Source organism: Camelus bactrianus, chromosome 33 (assembly GCF_048773025.1).
Source record: "Camelus bactrianus isolate YW-2024 breed Bactrian camel chromosome 33, ASM4877302v1, whole genome shotgun sequence".
Classification (NCBI taxonomy): domain Eukaryota; kingdom Metazoa; phylum Chordata; class Mammalia; order Artiodactyla; family Camelidae; genus Camelus; species Camelus bactrianus.
Genome location: NC_133571.1, coordinates 14,200,007 through 14,218,997, shown reverse-complemented (window position 1 = coordinate 14,218,997; position 18,991 = coordinate 14,200,007). Strand labels below are relative to the sequence as shown.

Genomic DNA, 18,991 nt, shown 5'->3' with positions numbered 1-18,991 from the left:
CTTACAAGGCCCTCAAGGTAGCAGAACAGACTTCTCGGGCTGACCGAGTAGGCCTAGGCATCTGGCCCTACAGCTCCCCAGTGGATCACTCTCCAACCCACGAATGAGCTCAAGAACTCAGGCAAGTCTGCTACAACAAAAGAAACTTTATTTAAAAATATTTTTTTACAGACATGGGTGCCTGAAAAAGCTCTTTAGTTAACTGTGTATGGAAATGAAAAAAATTAATAAATAACATTAGTATAACAGAACCTCTAAACATTAATACATTGCAAAACAAAATGGACTTTAAATGAAAATGAATCTTAAAGCTCTGCTATTCTCTGTAAGAATATTTACCTTCTGTTTTTCTTATTCTTTACAGGTGAGAATGATTAAATACTGCTAATATAATTTTTTTATATTAATGACATTTTTAAAATAGTCCACAAAAATCTAAGTTTTCATTCTGTTTATTTTTAACACTGATATACAAATTGGGACTCTTCATTCTGGAGAAAGCATCAAGATGTTCTCTCCAGCCCCACCCAGGCCAAGAATGTCAAAATCCTGAATAAGAAGGGCTTTGAAAAGAATTGTTTCTATCTCCCAATTCTTTATTGGTTAATGGCAGGGAACTGAGAAAAGGAAAAGGATTAAGTAAAATGTCATTATATAGAAAACTTTTTTTTTCTACAGTGGCCACAATACTGAGGACAGGCTTCTGTTCTGGTACGTGGTCCTTGCTGCCTTTCCCAGGGGAAACTGGCCCCTGCAGAGGGCTCTAGCTGCTTAATGCTCTACGTCTGAAGTTTTCCAATGAAAGGAAAGTCAAGTCTAAGGGAGAGGCAGGAGGTCTAGGCCAGTTCAGGATCCAGCAAAAAGACAAGACAAACAAATACACAAACACCCTCCCCTTCTCAGGAGAGTCCACACAACACTGTTCCATGCGGCTGGGTCATTAATAGGATCAGGAGGAGGCTGGGACACCTGACATGGTCCAGAGTATACTTGGAAACCAGGGAACATTCTGTCTCTTCTTGCTGAACACAGAACATCCAACCTAAGATCCTGACTGGAACCAACCAAATGACCCCAGGGTACAATACTGATTTCTTCCAACTAAGCGTCACAGCAGGGAGAAGGGCCCACTGACAGGCTGCACCTGGGTGCCACCTCCCCAGCCACACAGAGCACTTCCTTTCCCCTAGACTGTAGGGACTAGTGACACTCAAGGTAGAGGAGCTAAGACTCTGGTATTTCCATATTAAGTCCTAAAATGCAGCCTGGGATACAGTGCTGCCTTAGAAAGGCACAAAATGTTTGGCTCTTTTTTTTTTCAGTGTGCTAAAAATTGTTTTGTTTTGAATAAAGGAAAAAGATATATAAGGTTAAAAATCCCAAGTCACCACAGCAAGAAAGCAGATGGAGGAGGTACCTCATAGCTGCCATGCCCCTGCCACGTTTCAGCAAGAGGCCAAGGCCAAGACACTAAAACAACGCTGAGAAGGGTAGGTCAGGAGGCATCCACTCTCATGGGCATTGCGCCTGCAGGCTTACTCACCCAGATGGCAGAAGGAAGAAGCCAAGGAAGGGAAAACATGTGGTCTGCAGATTCATAAGCAGTTCTCTGCCTCTTCAGTCTCTGGACAGCCACAGCCTGGCTACCCTCTCCCATGACAGGGTCACAGGCCAGCAGGGAGGGGACTGACACAAAGGGTACATCAGCACGCATGGAGGCGCACTGGGCTGGGCACGCAGGACCGGGCCGGCCTAGGAGGCGCAGAGAGCCTGTACCAAGCGGCACTCCTCTGGCCTCCCAGTCTGGTTCAGGGGTAGCAGGAGAACCTGTGACGGGCAACGTGGAAGGTTCCTCTCACATTCATTTCTGGGGCTGAAGCAAGAGCATGGGACCAGGCAATCAGAACTCTGCTGATTTGTTTGGCTGCCAATTCAGTAGGAGCTCTGAGACCAGCTTTCAGTCTTTGCTCTCTACAAAGCACAGGGAGTGGCCAGCCACATTTCTCTCAAGCACCGAACAAGAGAAGAGGCAGCAAGATCTCCAAACAGTTGTTAGTCTGTTAGTCAACAGCTGGCCCCTTGGCACCGTGCTTTCCAGCCAACTGCCAGTGAGCCTCCAGGCACGCCTTGCTCCCCGATCTCCCCATTTACTCCTGTGCTACTTTCTGGAACTGAGAAACACTGGTGTCCCCTTTGAAACCAACCCAGATCTCCTAGGACCCTGTAAGAGTGCATGGCACCGCTGTCTCTCTGCTCCTTCATTCTGGAGCCTTGAAGAGAATACCAAACAGAAAGACTGATTCTCCACCCTTCTTCACGGGCCTCCGTGTCTATCTTTGGATTGTTAGGTGACTTCTGTGTCTATCAAATGACTTCAGTAGTTTAAAAAAGTTATAAGGAATTATGAAATGCCTTAACAACACAGGACAGGCTCCAGGATGAGATAAATAAGACTAAAAGATTCAGGCAAGCAGGAGCACAGTTTTACAACACCCAAAAATAAAGGCGTGACTATAGGACTAGAAAGGAAGCAACTGGACAGGGCATCCTGTCTAAAGAGCTCAGTAAAAACTATTCTAACCTGGAATCTATACCTAATTCACATCCTGACAGCTGTCCCAACTTTATATGTTCTGGCAAAGTTGTCTTTGAGGTACCCGGAAGGCCTGCCTAAGACTCTTACCGCAAAGCCCCCCGTCACATGGGAAAGAGCAAATGAAAGGGTGAGGAGGAGGAAGTGGAGGAACACTGGCCACAGGCCCATAAAATGAATCTATTTTCGCACTAAAACCTGAAGAGGGCCCAGCAGTCCATGGCCAGGTGCTACAGTGGGATTTGTGATCTGCTCTCTAAACAGAATGAAAGAAGGCTAAAAACCTGAGATTGAATGAAGGCTAAGAAGTATCACCCAAGAAGAGACTAGGTCCAGAACAGGAGAGGGAGGTAAGAAATCTTGGATGCCAAGACTCATAAAGGGAAGAAAAATGGGAAATAAAGAAACAAAGATGGCAACCCAAAATAACTTAAACCTAAGCATCTCCTTATGTCCCAGATTGCCTTTCTACTCTCAAAATAGCAGTATGGTAAGTTTTACTACTAGAGTTTAACTCCTAGAGGGTGTGTGTCCCCTCCTCTCTGAGAACCCCCGCCCCCGCGTCCCACCTGGAGGAGCGTGCTCCTGAGTGGCGAGGCTGACGGGTCAGGAGCAAACACCTGGTTAGCGTGCTAGGCTGATCGTATTCTTTCTTGAGAATACAGACCAGGAGGCACTGGGAATCTGTTAAGATGGTGATCCCTACAGCTGAGAGGCCCTGAGGACCTGAGGACTGGGGTGCATATTTGGGGGCCATGCACACTGATAAACAAACCAACAAGCAGGAGAAAGGACAAGGTGCAAAGTTTCTAAGCTCCACGCAAGAATCAACTGCACTTATCCTAGCTTCTAGGAAACACCCTGAATTCTTATGACTCCCTCCTTTCTTTGTTTGAATGCTTCTGTCTCTGGCATCCAAAGGATTCTTCAACAGGATGGTCAAAGATACAATCTTGACCTTCTTCCACTATGCACCCTCCTCCACGCACTAAGTGGCTACATGCATTTCTAAAGAGAGACTGCTAAGTAAGATCAGAGTAGTAGGAGTAATGCTTTACGCCAACTGAGAATACTTGAGATTGAATTTCTAAAGCCTGAAAGTCTAGGAAGATAACAATGTGTTGACTTTGATCCTAAGTTCTAGGGTCTCTAAGCTCTCTAAGTTCAGTACCCCTAGAGATACAGGCTGACACTTTAAAGAACTGACTGAGTTCATCTATTTTACTGCCTGGCTCCTGGGAGACCAAACAGCTGGTTGAAGGTCAGGACCCAGAGACAGGAGCCCATCCCTCTCCCACACCTTCAGCCTTTCTAAGACATAGGATTAGTTGCAAAGGTTGCTGAAGGATTGGAAAACAAGTTCCAAACAGAATGCGAGATGGTAAAAGGTCCCAAAAAGGTGATAAGAAAACTTTCGAGGAAACGGGATTAGGGATACAAGCAGCTCAGTAAAAATATCAAGGAAGGCACTAGAGTGGAAAGGGGACTGGAGGCTGATGCTTTACTGAAACATTTAACTGTCCTACTGTATGACTCTGAGCCAACATACCAACCCACCAAACAGATTCTATGGAAACATAAAAATGGTGGGTATCCATGAGACTGACATGGCGGAATCTCTCAGACATTGTCAACGCTATGGGAAGACAACAGGGGTTAAAGGGAGCATCTTGAACTGGTATTTAACCAGGATAGCTCTATAAGGAAATGTATGTCCACATAAAAGGGCTGTGTATATAAACTGCACAATCATATTGGGAATGGCTATTTTAGGGCCAAATGCATGCACTAGACAGCCCAAGTACAACCCCTCAACGTCAGGAAGCCACCACGTGGGGGCAGGGGAGAACACAGAGCAGACACTTCCGGCTCCTGGAAATCACTCCTGAACATGCTGAATGACCACACGAACTGTCAGAGCCAGGCCAATGGTCAGAACCACCATTAGTTACTCCACGGGCAGTGGGCACTGCAGAGTCAGAAAGGCCAATGGCAAGAAGGGGGACTTACAGTTTGGGAAGAGGGCCTACAACCCTCTGCCTTTCATGACATGAGGTAGGAGAATATTCTGCATGAATGCAATTGGTGATCACACACAGAAAGGTCTAGATCTTATTAAAGGAAACATATAGCTGGTCCCTACTTTGCAAGCAAATATTCAAAAATTCACGTGTAACGCTGCTGATTAGACCATAACATTTATTTTACTTTTCTATGGAGAAAATAAATATTTTAAGTATGAACAATAGCATCCCCCAACTTTTTAAAAATCCACAAAAGAGCTAAATGATACTACAAGTACCATCCCACATCCTGGTCCTGGTGCTGAGAGTCTGTATCAGAAGAGAGAGAACAGAAGAACAGCAGAATGTGTGGAGTGGGGCTGGGGAGACAGAGCCAGTGGAAGGAGTGACCATCCACAGGTGTATGTCACTATTTATATACATACTAACAGATAAATGCTGAGGCAATCAACTGCCTGATCTATTATTTACCTAAAGGGAGGTATATCATTGAGCCCACAGGTTTTCTCCACCTTGAGCACCCTTGACTTTAAAGGAAGGAGTACAGCGGGGCGGCTGATGCATGATGGCAACGAGGCAGACTACACGTGAAGCACCCCGGGAAGCCGTGGGGAAGCAGGTGACCGGGCTGAGCAGAACAGCCTAGTGCATCTGAGAAAAAGGAAAACATCAAAGTGGTTTTTACCCTACCCACCTGATAGTCATTAACAGAGAAGGAACTGTTTGTAATCAAGAGGGGGAAGGGGATCGGTTTGCCAAATGGCGAAACTCAAGATAAAGCTCACTTGTGAAAGGGCAATTTTAAATTCAGAGCAAAGAATTAAAAACTGCCATACAAATGGAGGATGAAGAATGAATTATTGGTGCCTGAGTTAAAGGAAAATTTAAGAAATTAAAAGTTTTGGAAATATCCTCAACACCAGAGCCATGTAGAAACTTTCTAGAGGCTCACCTGGCAATTTCAGGCATGGATCCAGGCATAACCTCAGGGCACCCAAAGGGAAGACCCCTCACAGAATGGTCTAAGACCCTGATACATGGCCGACAAGCTAACTACCAAGCCAAGCAATGGTAAGCATGTTCAAAACAGGGATCTGGCCCTAGTTTTGGGGCTGACTCAAAGAGCCTTACAGATACTCAGGAAAAGAAAGGGTGAACTTGCTCTTAGCCCGTGTGAGTTAAAGACATAAGCTCCAAAGATGATTTTGGATGCACTTTGAAAAGGCAAAAGGTATGCAGAACCAGTGCTTTGTTCTCATGATAATTCTACGGCCAATGTCTACAGACAAGGAAAAATCCCAGTGTGGAGACGTCATTAAGCTGCTGCTACTGTTTCCAGTTCTTTGTCTAAGGCCTTCAACAGCTAAACAAAGTGCAAAACTGAGTGTCAACATAAATGAAACACTGTGCTGGCTTTGTGAAGGAGATGCTAGGTTACTGTTTTCTATTCACTGCCACTTTCCCTGTCCCCTCATCCCCGATTCAGGCCCCCTGCACCTGGTGGGGGCTGGGTCGTTTTCTGCCATACAGAGGAGACATGGTAACCATGGCGAGTCAGCAAGAAGTCCTGTACTGTCTTCTCTGGGAACATAAATGGCTCTGAGTCAAGAGGATAAAACCAAAGACCCAGGAGTAGCTGAAAGCCAAGAGAAGAGTTACAAAAAGTTCTAGATCCAGAGATGACAAGATGGGAAAGAAAACAGATGTAAGGGAGTCGTTTCTGTTTGCATCTCAAGACAAAAGCATGATTTAGACTGTGAGGACGGTAGATTTATCAAAGAGCAGGCTTGCTTCTGACAAAGAGGAAGGCTACACCCTGCTAGGGAAGTCAGTAAGAGGCTCTGGCCAGAGAACTAACTGAACTCAAGTGGTCCCTGGGCAGCATCTGCAGGAACTGACTGGCGGTGCCCCACACTGGACTCTGAGTCTTCTTTGCAAACCTGCAATGGCACAAGCTGCAGGGCTTTTCACATGCTGTCTGACACATAAAGTCATTCATTACACCCAGTGATGTCTAATTACCGTGGGGAGTGCAGTCATTAAAGAGCATATAGGACCTAAAGGGGAGAAGAAAATGCTACATTCCCAAAGCCACAGGCACAAGAGAAAAGCAAGTCGCCGGGCAGCACCAATGCAGGGTTGGTGCTAATTATCAGCAGAATGCTGTGCTACCACGGGTGGCATCCCCATTCCTTAAAGGGCAAAGAAAAAAATCATTTCTGAAAATACAACCTGGTTCATGTTCAAAGGGAGACACCCTTATAAGCTGAAATTAATTCACTGGAAAGAAAAACTGAACAGATAAATCCTTATTGTCTGTTTTGTGCATTTTATGTATAACAAGGTAAACGGCGTGTGAATGGAGCTTCGTAAAAGCTTCATGGTATTTGGGCCACAAAGTCATGCTGGAAACAAATGTTCCTCCCTTCCTGTTAAGTAGAAAAACTCCTGACCTACGTTAGAACACATACCTGCAACAAGGCAACTGACTCCCACAGACTATATCCTGGGGAGGGCACGGAATGTAACTGAAGGCCTCGATCTCAAATCAGTCATAATGTAATTAGGATAATTAAAACATCTTTTTAAAAACAGATTCAATCTTCCTATAGAAACAGTGCTTTGGAGTGACCAGTGTTAGCTGCTAGTATCACACACGACCATGATGACAGAGCAACAGTGCTTTCCCCCACCCATCTACCAGACAGACAGACCCCACCACACTCAGTAAAGAACATCCTATAAGCTGCCTGGCTTCAGTAAGGCTGGTCAGAGCAAGCCCACTGCCAACGACAGACACCAAGGAGGAGGAGGGAGGAGGAGATGGGGGAAGGGACAGAGGGAAGGTGTTCTAAAAATACAAGACTTAAGCTATGCGCATGATAATCCAAGCCAAAGGGAGTGTTGGAGTTGTAGTACACACTGGGGTTGGATATAAAACCAAGTCCGTAAGATTCCTTCCTAAACCTCTTGTGCTAATTCCCTCCCTGGGATTAACACACACAGCAGGTTCATCTTATGATCACAGGACACACACAACGACAGAAAGACAGACAGACAAGACACACACAACCACATCCTTAACCCAGGAAAGTCGTAAGTCCTCAGTTAGGATTTACAGCACAGTACTTCTCTACTGCTTTCTGGACTGTTCCCCCAGGGAGGCTACCATTTAATAAAAATCCACACTCTCTCTAAGTGGGGACTGAAGGACACCGTCAAATGCACTCTCAAAACAAATAAAATAATGGAACATCCTAGCTGTTCTGTTCTCATTCCACTGCTTTGAAATTTTGGAACCACAGATGTGATATCCCACAGACCGGGCAAGACTGCACTGTGAAGTCTCCAAAGGAACCTCTCTGCCCTTTTAGGAGCTCAGGGCTCCTCGGTCCTCTAAGCTGCGGCAGGGAAGGGTGTGCTAGGTGGCTACGTGGGCAGGAGAAGAAATGGAAACAAATTCCCGGAGGATATTTTTGGCCATTTCGATGTTGTTGTGGGCAATGACCAGGGCTTTCTGAATGTCCTGGTAGGAGTATCCCTGACTCAGAAGGCTCTCGATCTCACTGGAGAGCTGCGGGGAGGCGGCGGCGCTGCTCTGCTGACAGCTACTTGCTTTTCGTTCAGAGTTGATTCTCCGAGGGAACGGTTTGGGAGGCCTCTCAGGAACTTGGGAACCCTCAGTGAAGTCTAGAAGAAATAGGAAAGAAAATGCTTGCAAATCCGGCAAGAGGAAATCCTCGTCTAGTAACGACAGGCTAATACCAACATATTATTGACCTGCTGTCAATCGATACATGTGCTCTTCAGCTCCAAGGCTGGGTTTTATAGGTTCAACGGTTTTAGTCTACAGCCTCCTCCCTCTCAGCAGGACAATCTTCTAAATACACCAGGCACCTGTCCCACCGACAGTGACCATGCTGCCCCCCACACGGAACGTCTGCACCCGCACCACGCTTCACACTGAGCAACAAGTTTTTACATACATTACTGCCTGCGTTAGTTAAAAAACACTTCTGAAGGGCCAGAGAAGACAGTCAACTTCTTCTTTCACAAATAAGGAAAGAGAAATGAGCCGGGGTTGCAGTGAAGAGGCATTAAACAAGGTCGGGGGGTGGGGTACGCTGCCTGTTTGGGCAACTGGATGCCATGCGTCTTTTTCACCAGCTGTCCTGAAGGCTGGCTTCCATTTCCAAAGTGACAGCCACTGTGGCTGCTGCCCTCCCAGGCGGCCACAGGTGCAAGAAGAACAGCTATAACAGACAAGGCCCAAATGCAGGCTGGCTCCAGGCCCATTCAGTGTGCTTTCCAGAGCCAGCACGCCTCCTTCCCATGGGATAGGGCCCAGCAGTCAGTAATCTGTGGTCTGAACCATCAAGCTTAGTTACCACCATCATGATGCACACTCAGAAGAGGCAGAAATCTTATTTACCCCCACCACAGGAAGGGCCAAGATTTAAGGAACAACCTCATTTCTAAGTCTGGCAAAATCCTCAAGAGTCTGACTACAGTTTAACTTCCCAATTTGGGACCCAGGACCACTTTCCTCCCACTTAGACGTAATTTTTACTACATCCAGCTACTGACTCACTGTCACCAGGCAGTCATCTATTTTTCAGTATAAATAAGGAGCCACACAGCATTTTCGTATAAACCCAAGGTAGCCTGGAGACTCACTTGTTGTGGGATCACCTTCCAGAGACAGCCAGCCGAAGGAGGAGCTGGCGTTGGAGATGTCTGAGAGTGTGCGGCGGGCCAGCACCGCGGGCAAGGGTGGCCTGGGGACGTCATATCCATCGTCTTCGTTTTCTGATTCCTCAGGGCCAGTGTTGGCATGGGCTGCAGCCAAATTCCCTTCACCTAGAGAAGAGTTTGCACAGTTATCTTCCATTCCTAATGAACTTCACCTTCTAACACACTTCAGTATAGGGGCATCCGTTCATCCAAGCATGTACAGAATCACACAGTTACTGAACATCCACGATGAACCAAACACCACGCCGCCCTGCAGGCAGAGATAAAACAGGGAAAATAAAATCTGCACCAATCCTGCAGCTCTACTTTTCTGAACATGTCAAAGCTACCCTTGCCAAGGTTAACAGCCACTGATGCCCAAGACTCAAGCGCCACTTCACAGCATTCACTCAACATTTCCATCTGCATTTCACCTTGGAAGATCAGCCAAAGGGCCCTGCTGTGTGTGCTGTCTTCTTGAACTTTCAACTTGGTGAGCTAGTTAATATGGGAATTGAGTATTCACCACCCACACACACAAGAATTTCATCACTGTTGAAAAGCAATGGGAATAAGAGGGAGCTAGCTACCAGCACTGCAAGTCCAGGCCAGGAAGAATAGAAAACACAAAAGGAACTAGCTACGTGAATGGGAAATAAAAGAGATGAGGGGCTTTTGCTGCTATGGATCAAAGATATTTTGCAAAGAAAATTATTTAAAAGAATATTCCCCTCAGACCAAGCTCTCATTGGCCAAACATTACAGGCTCATTCTTCCAGCACAATAATGACTGTTAAAGTAGCAGAATGACTACTCACCAAAGGTGCCGCTCTCTGTGGTAGATGGCACCGCCTGGGACTGGATATTATACATCGCTTCGTATGTACAGCTATCAACCTGCTGGTCACAATCACATGCCCTGAACCGGAAGGAAAGTGGCACAACAATCTTCAGAAACAGAATTCGGTTATCTGCAAACTTACTAAGATTCATCTATTTACAACTACTCCAGACCTGATTCTATCATGACACTCTCCTTCTGCCAGTATCACTAGTAAGTATCATAAGATCGACTCTCGTGACAAGTAATAGATGTGTGTTTTTGAAATTACTGTGGTGTAGAAGAAACATGAAGTTGAATTTCTGACAGCTGTAAAAGGCTTACAACATTAGGGGCTAGATACATCATTCTGCTTTCTTTCTGGCTGGATAATGCTATGTGCAGGCAGCAAACCAACCAGGTGAGGGGGTATCAAATGAATTCCCAAACAGGATGGTTGTGAACCTACCATGCACTCTGGGTTGTCTCCAAAGGCCATTTCACCTCTGGCTTTTGAAGTCCCACAGGCCTAGAGGAGGGAGTCATATACTCTGTGTCTTCCTCATTTTCACACTGCTCCCCAGGTGGCAGCTTTGGCACAGGAAGAGGTCTGGAAGATGAAGAATGAAAGACAGCAAAAGAAAACAACAAGAATAAACTGCTTTGTGATCATTTGAGATAATATGAAAATCACTGTAGTAGAAGAAATATACAATAGTATGATTCCATACACACAAGAATGGTAATAAACATATAACAAGTTGCCAATTACTGTCTGACTCTAGGTGGTGAGACTACAGACACTTTTATTTCTTCAGCATTGATTATCTGTATTTTCTAAATGTTCTTTAATTAACACATATTACTTTCATTAAGAGAAAAAGGTCATTAAGAGGACAATCCAAAAATTTTCATTATAATTCTTTTCATTGATGATGTTAATAAAAATATAAAACTGCACCTCTTACTCATTAAGCATTTTGGCAATACATACTTTAAAACATTCAAATTCTTTTGTCACAGTAATTCTACTTTGGATGCATCTCTGGCTATGTACAAAGATGTTCAGTGAAGCAAATTTATTACAGTTAAAGCTTTTAAACTAAATATCCAACAATAGGGGAATGGTTAAATATGTGATGTTATAGCCACATTATATAAAATATGTAATTAAAAGTGAGAATTTTGAAAAACTTGAACTGATAGGAAGAAGATGTAATACTAAGTTTTAAAAAAGGGAAAACATATAATTATATCTTGATCTAAAATACACATACATTTTACATGCCTATTGCCATGGCCACATAACAAGCATTGTCTGTCTGCCTAGAACAGCTAGCTATAAAAGCAGGAAAAAATATAAAGGAAAGAAGGCACTGGAGAGCAACCAGGTAGCCAAGATTTAAGAGGCCAAGATTCCACAGGGAGGGAGAATACACTGCAGTAAGCCCCATATTAGGGGTTCTGAACTTGGGGTTCCAAAGTAGTTTCAATAGGCTGAGAGAGGGACTGGAATTTGGGTGTACCACAGTGGCCACAAGACGCCAAAACTTCTAGGGAGGGGAACAGCAGAGAAGTGGGCCTAAAACCCTGCCTACAGTGTTCCCTAGAGCTACTGCTCATCCTTGACCTACGCAGGCCCGGGACTAGATTTGAGACACCGAGCAGAAAGTAGCAACTGAGCTGCTGAACAGAGACTTTGGTTGTCTTGTCAAATTAGATCAAGTTGGAGTTAACAGACATGGCCTTCAAAATAATTACAATTTATACATCCAATAAAAAAAGAGGACGGGGAATTTTACTAGAAAACTAGGATTTTTTTTTTTTAAATCACATGGAAATTCCAGAACCTAAAAACAGTATCTGGAAAATAGAATAGATGGATTTGGGGCAGATTAGAAACTGCAAAACAGAAGATTAGGGAACTGGAACAGAGTAGAAACTATTCAGAATCAAGAATAGAGAGTAAAAAAAAAGAACGGAAAACACAGAAATGAGCAAAAGAGCTAAATGAAGCATGCTGAAAAGGTCCAACATGAGGTGACTGGAGTTGCAGGGAGGAGACAGAGATGCACTATCCAGTCTATTTTAAGAAATAGTGGTTGAGATTTCCTAAAATTGATTAAAAAAAATCAAATGATAAATTAAGAAAGATAAATATAAAGAAAACTATAAAGGTGCATTATAGTAAGACTGTTGGGATCCAAAGACAAAGCGGTCTTATAAGTAGTCAGGACAAGAAACATTACCATTAAAGCAGCAACATTAAGCTAATTTTCCAATAGAAACAATGGAAGTCAGGCAGTGGGATGATATTTTTAAAGTGCTAAAGGAAATAACTCCAGTTCAGAACATAGTCGACTTCTGAACAACATGGGTTTAAACTGCACGAATCCTCTTTTATGCAGAATTTTCCCCATAAATACACACTGCAGTACAATATAACTCGCAGTTGGCTGAACCTGCAGATGGGAAACCGTGGATATGGAGGGGCCCACCTGAAGTTATATGTGGATTTTCAACTGCACGAAGGGTCACTCCTTCTAACCCCTGAGTTGTTCAAGGGTAAGCTGTACTATATACTCAGTGAAAGTATCTTTTAAATAAAATGAAAGTGAAATAAAAGATATTTTAAGTCAAACAAAATTGAGGAGAATCCACTGACAGAAGATACATAACACACTCTCATCTTTCTCTCCCTCTCCCTCCCTCTCTCTCTCTAAAGAAAGTTATCTGCGCAGAAGGAAAAAGAATCCAGATGAAAGTGTGGCAAAGCAAGAAGAAATGAGGAGTACTAGAGGATAAATCTGTGGGAAACTTGAATGTCCAATAGTGTTAAGAGGTGCTGATTCAAAGCAGACTCTAATGAGTCAAAGATGCATGCTGGAACCCCTGGGATAACTATTAAAAGAGTATCAGGAGTGAAATGGTATAATAAAAAATATTTTAATCCCTAAGAAAGAAAGTAGAAAAGAAATGAACAAAGAAAAGATGGGGGAAATGGAGGAAAGAGTAGGAACAAAAATTCTAATTATTTTAAAACAAAGAATGCTAGACTGGATTTAAGGGGAAAAAAAGCCAACAACTATATTCTGCTTATGAGAAGCATAACTTCAACATAAGGACACAGAGAAGTTGGAAGTAAAAGGATGGAAAAAGATCACGAAAACACTAAAAGAGAGCTGATGTAGCCATTTTACAGACTAGCTGATGTAGTCTGAGTCAAAGCAGACTAAGACTGGTTGTAAGTAGAACCAGACAGTAAATGGAATAATAAAAACAATTATTATTTAGTCAATAATTCTCAATTTCTATGTACCCATATTACATAGGTTACATATACAACACAAATGGACAGAACTGAAAGAAAATGAAACAAATCAACAGGGAGATGGCATATTTGAATACAATTAACAAAACTGACACATAAAAACTGCTGTGCCCAACAACTGCAGGATACACACTCATAAAATGAAGGTGGTAATGTGAGTGGAATTTACCATAAACTAGTCGATAAAGAAGATCTCAGATTATGGTTTCTGACTACACTGGAATGAAGCTAGAAAGCAGTAACAGAAGAGTAACTAGAAAATCTTCTAATATTTGAAGATCAGGCAACACATAAATAACTGATGAACCAAAAAGAAACCACTAAGGAAAAACCATATATTTTGAAGTGAATGTCAAGGAACACATACCAAAATCTATAGAATGCAGCTAAAGCATCCATTACAGACAGAATGTTTGTGTCCTCCCCAAAAGTAACACGTTGAGGCCCTAATCCCCAGTGTGGCTGTACCTGGAGATGGGGCATCTGAGGAAGTAATTAAGGTTGGATGAGGTCATGAGGAAGGGTCTCTGATTCAACAGGACTGGTGTCCTTCTAAGAGACACCAGAGAGCTTGCTGTTGCCCTCGACACCTCTCCCTGCCTGCACCTATCAAGGAAAGGCCACGCGAGGACGCAGTGAGAAGGCTATGCAAGCATGCCAGCCAGTAAAAGAGTCTTCACCAGAAACTGAATATGCTGACATCCTGATCTTGGACTTCCAGTCTCCAAAACCGTAAGAAAATTAAATTCTGCTGCTCAAACCACCCCGTCTGTAGTATTTCGTTATGGCAGCCTGAGCAGATTAATACAGCGTCCATCTCATGAAGCTAGAAAAATAACAAAACCTACAGAAAACTGGAAGAATAAAATAAAGGGGAGAAAGTAAAGAAACAACAAGCAGATACACAAGGATACTGGGAAGATGGCAGAGTAGGAAGCCACCTGGACAATGGCACTGGCAGAAGTGGCCTGATTCAACTATTCTGGACTCTAGAGTCTGTTGAAGGCTTGCAACTTGTAGGTGAAGACTCGGATACTAAACTGCTGTCAATTTCAGCTCTTAGCATAGTAGCAGCTACCCATTCCTAACCCTGGCCACATGGCAGGCAGCTGTGCGTAAGTTCCTGAAGCAGCTACCACACAGCTGCAGGAGTTATCAGGGTGGGCAAAAAGGACTTAGCCCTCCAAATACTGGGGATCTGTGCTCTGATGGCTGACTGCTGCTCTTGTTTACAGAAGTGCTGACAAAGGGGTGGCAGCCACTGTTGTTGTACCGCCACCCACTGTTGCAAGCTCCTCTCTGACTAAGTGACTTTCATGAGATTTAAAGGGCTGGTCCGCCTTTTTCTTTCCCTTCTTTTTTCGCTCTTCCCCTTTTGGGAGCCAGGTATTAAAGACTAGGACATTAAAAAATAACCACATATATGGGGAAAGTTAAAAACTGACCACACATGCCCAAGAAAAGGTTCGGAAAACACCTAAGAAGACATTAGATTTACACTCAGACTGACCCTCCACACTCAGACAGCCTACAATAAAAAAATAAAAATAAAATAACAAAAACAGCAAAACCTAGCAAAGGAGACTCTGATTTCCAGAGTTAACACATAATTAAATTCAAATGTTCAGTATGCAACAAAAAAAAATTACAAGGCTAACACAGAAACAGGATAGTATGGCCGATTCAAAGGAAAACAGTAAGTCTGAAGAAGATTCCCTGAAAAAGACTTGATGGCAAATATACCAGACAAACACTTCAAAATAACTGTCTTAAAGATACTCAACTAAAGGAAGATGTGGAGAAAATCAAGAAAACAATTTGTGAATAAAATGGAAATATCAATAGAAACAGAAAGCTTAAAAAGAAACCCAAAAGAAATTCTGGATCTGAGAAGTACAATAACTGAAATGAAATGTAAATAGGTTAAATTCTCCAATCAAAAGACAGAGACTGGCAGATTGGATAAAATATGCATGATCCAATCATATACTGCCTACAAGAGACTCTCTTGACACTCAATGATACAAATAGGCTGAAAGCAAAAGGATGGAAAAAGTTATTCCATGCAAATAGTAATCAAAAGAGAGCAGGATGGCTATAGTTGTATCAGACAAAAGAGACTTGAAATCAAAAGAGGTTACAAGAGACAAAACATTATACACAGCTAGAAGATAAAGCAATTATAAACATTTATACACCTAGTGACAGACCAACAAAATATATGAAGCAAAAATTGGCAGAACTGAAGGGAGAAACACAGCTCTACAGTAACTGTCGGTGATTTTAATATCTCACTCATAATCATGGATAGAACAACCAGGCAGAAGATAAGTAAGGAAACAGAAAACTTAAACAAAAAACCAAGTGGATGTTAACAGATAAATACAAAAAACTCTACTGAATAGGAACGACACACACATTCTTCTCAAATACACATAGGACACTTTCCAGACAGATTATGTAAGGCCACAAATTAAGTCTCAATGGACTTAAAAGATAGATATCATACAAAGTATCTTCTCTGATTACAACAGATGAAGCCAGAAATCAGTAACAAAAATAAAACTGAAAATTCAAGGATTTGTGGAAATTAATGATACACTTTTTTTGAAGTTCTCTCCACTGACCTTTCTTTTCCTTAAAAAAAAAAAAAAAAGGCAACACAAGACATATATATGGCTTTGTAGCCATTTCAAAATTACAGCAAAAACTCAAATATCACATCAATTTAAAATGCTTTGTTTATCCTCCCAATTTTGCTTTCTATGGTAACTATTTATCACAGAGAAGGAACTACAGAATCACCCTGTAAAATGATACACTTTTAAGTAACTGTGTGGCTAAACCACACTGACTCCATTTTGTCTGCTCCATCTTAGGCCCACAGTCCTATCCCCTCCCTTTCTGTGAGACTGAGCTTTAACTACTCACAAGAAATATGCCCACGCCAGAAAAGTTGCCTATCATCTTTTACCTTGGCCTTCATCTGATACGAAAACTGGAAGAGAGCCTTTTGCTGACACAGATGGTTAATGGTCTGTGAGGAAATAATGGTCATGAGACCCCCAGGGGGAAGGAAACCCCACCCCCACCCCAGTTTCTGCTGCCACGAATGTGTTTCTCCCTTAGCAGTCAGATTCTAACTTTGGCCCCTTCAAATTCCCCTGTACCCCTTCCAGTGACGTGGATGCCTCTGGATGGTCGTCCACCCGATACTGCCTAAAGAAAATTGTAAACTTCTTGATTGTACTTTATGGAGTTGCCTGCTTTGCTTTTTTGATCTCAAAGTTCCTTCTCATTTTGGGGGATATTATTCAATATCCCCACTTTCAAACAATAACCAACAGATCAAGGAAGAAATTACAATGGAAATTAAAAAATACTTAAAGGTGAATGAAAACAAAAAACATACCAAAACTCATGGGACACAGCAAAAGTCGTGCTAATGGGGGAAATTTATAGCGATCAATGCTTACATTGAAAAACAAGAAAGATCTCAAGTCAGTAACCTAACTTTACACCTTAAGAAACTAGAAAAAAAACCAACTAACCCCTAGGCTAGCAAAAGGAAGGAAATAATACAGATTAGAGCAGAGATAAATAAAACAGAGGATAGGAAAATAAGAGAGAAGACTCAAATTACTAAAATCAGAAATGAAAGTGGGACATGACTACTGATTATACATAAGTAAAAAGGATTATAAGAGAGCACTACGAACAACTGACACCAAAAAATTAGATCACCTAGATGAAATACACAAATTCTTATAAACACTAGAATTACCAAGGCTACATCATGAAGAAGTAGACAATCCGAATAGACCTGTAACTAGTAAGGAGACTGAATCACTAATTTTAAAAGACTCCCAAAGAGAAAAGCCCTATACCTGACGGCTTCACTGGCGAATTCCACCAAACAATTAATGACAAACGAATACCATTCCTTCTCAAACTCCTTCAAAATTGAAGCGGGAACGCTTCCTAACCTACTCCATGAGGCCAGTATAACCATGATACAAAGCCAAACAAAGACACAAGGAAAGAAAACTACAGACCAGCATCCCTTACGAACATTGATGCAAAGTTCTCAACAAAATATTAGCAAAAAGAATTCAGCAGCATATTAAAAAGATTACATATAATGAATGACCAAGTGGGATTTACACCTGGAACACCTGGAAAGGATGGTTAAACATATGAAAATTGATCAATATAATATCCCACATCAACAAAGTGAAGGAAGAAATCCCATGTGATCATTTCAATTGATGCAGAAAGAGAATCTGAAAAAATTCAACACCCTTTCATGATAAAAACATCCAACAAAACAGAAGTAGAAGTAACCTCAACATGATAAAAGCCATATATGAAAAACTCACAGCCAGCATCATACTCAATGGTGACAGATTGAAAGCTTTCCCTATAGGATTAGGAACAAGGCATGGATGTCCACTTTCACTTTTTCTATTCAACATAGTATTGGAAATTCTAGTCAAATCAATTAGGCAAGAAAAAGAAGTAAAAGGCATCCAAATGGAAAGGAAGAAGTAAAAGTATCTCCCTGTTTGCAGATGATGTGATCTTATATGTAAAACACCTTAAGTCTCCACAGAAAAGCTGTTAGAGCTAATAAATGATTTCAGCAAAGTAGCAAGATATAAAGTCAACACAAAAATCATTTGCATTTCTATACATGAACAATAAACAGCTTGGAAAGGAAATTTCAAAAACAATTCCATTTACAACAGCATCAAAAAGAATAAAATACTTAGGAATTAATCAAAGGGTGAAAGACTTGTACAATGAAAACTACAAAACATTTCTGAAAGAGATTAAATAAGACAAATAAATAGAAACAATCCCATGTTCATAGATTGGAAGACTTACTACTGTTAAAATGTTAGTGCTATCCAAAGCGATCTACAGATTAAATGCAATCCCTATCAAAATCCCAATGATGTTTTTTGCAGAAACAGAAAGACTCATCCTAAAATTTATAGGGAATATCAAGGGACCCTGAATAGCCAAAACAATCTGGGGTTGGAGGGGAGGGAACTGAAAGACTCACACTTTCTGATTTCAAAACTTATTACAAAACTACAGTAATCAAAAGGAAGTGGTGTTGGCATAAAGACAGACACACATACCAATGGGATAGAGTGGGAAGCCTTTCGAAGTAAATCATCATATATATGGTCAAATCATTGTTGCCAGGACCATTTAATGAGGAAAAAACAGTCTTTTCAACAAATGGTGCTAGAAAAACTGGATATTCGCATGCAAAAGAGAGAAGCTGGACTCTTATTTAATACCATGTGTTAAAATTAACTCCAACTGGATCAGGGACCTAGATGGAAGACCTAAAACTAAACTCTAAAATAAAACCTCTTAGAAGAAAACATAAGACAAAAGCTTCATAACATTTGGTTCAGCAATGATTTCTTGGATATGACACCAAAGGCATAGGTAACAAAAGGAAAAAATAAACA

The 18,991-nt window shown here is 42.0% G+C and overlaps 1 protein-coding gene across 2 annotated transcripts in view; it reads right to left on the bottom strand.

Moving 5' to 3' along the window:
- Positions 1–126: 126 nt before the first annotated feature.
- The window catches only part of CBL (Cbl proto-oncogene), a 74,869-nt gene continuing 56,004 nt past the window's right edge, over positions 127–18,991 (bottom strand). For both annotated transcript variants that reach the window (XM_074357009.1, XM_074357010.1), the window contains 4 exons: positions 10,641–10,781; positions 10,170–10,270; positions 9,295–9,477; positions 127–8,307 (listed from right to left, as the gene is read on the bottom strand). In XM_074357009.1, the coding sequence (XP_074213110.1) occupies positions 8,039–8,307; positions 9,295–9,477; positions 10,170–10,270; positions 10,641–10,781 (694 nt within the window). In that variant the 3' untranslated portion in view covers positions 127–8,038. The remainder of the gene's footprint in view (positions 8,308–9,294; positions 9,478–10,169; positions 10,271–10,640; positions 10,782–18,991) is intronic.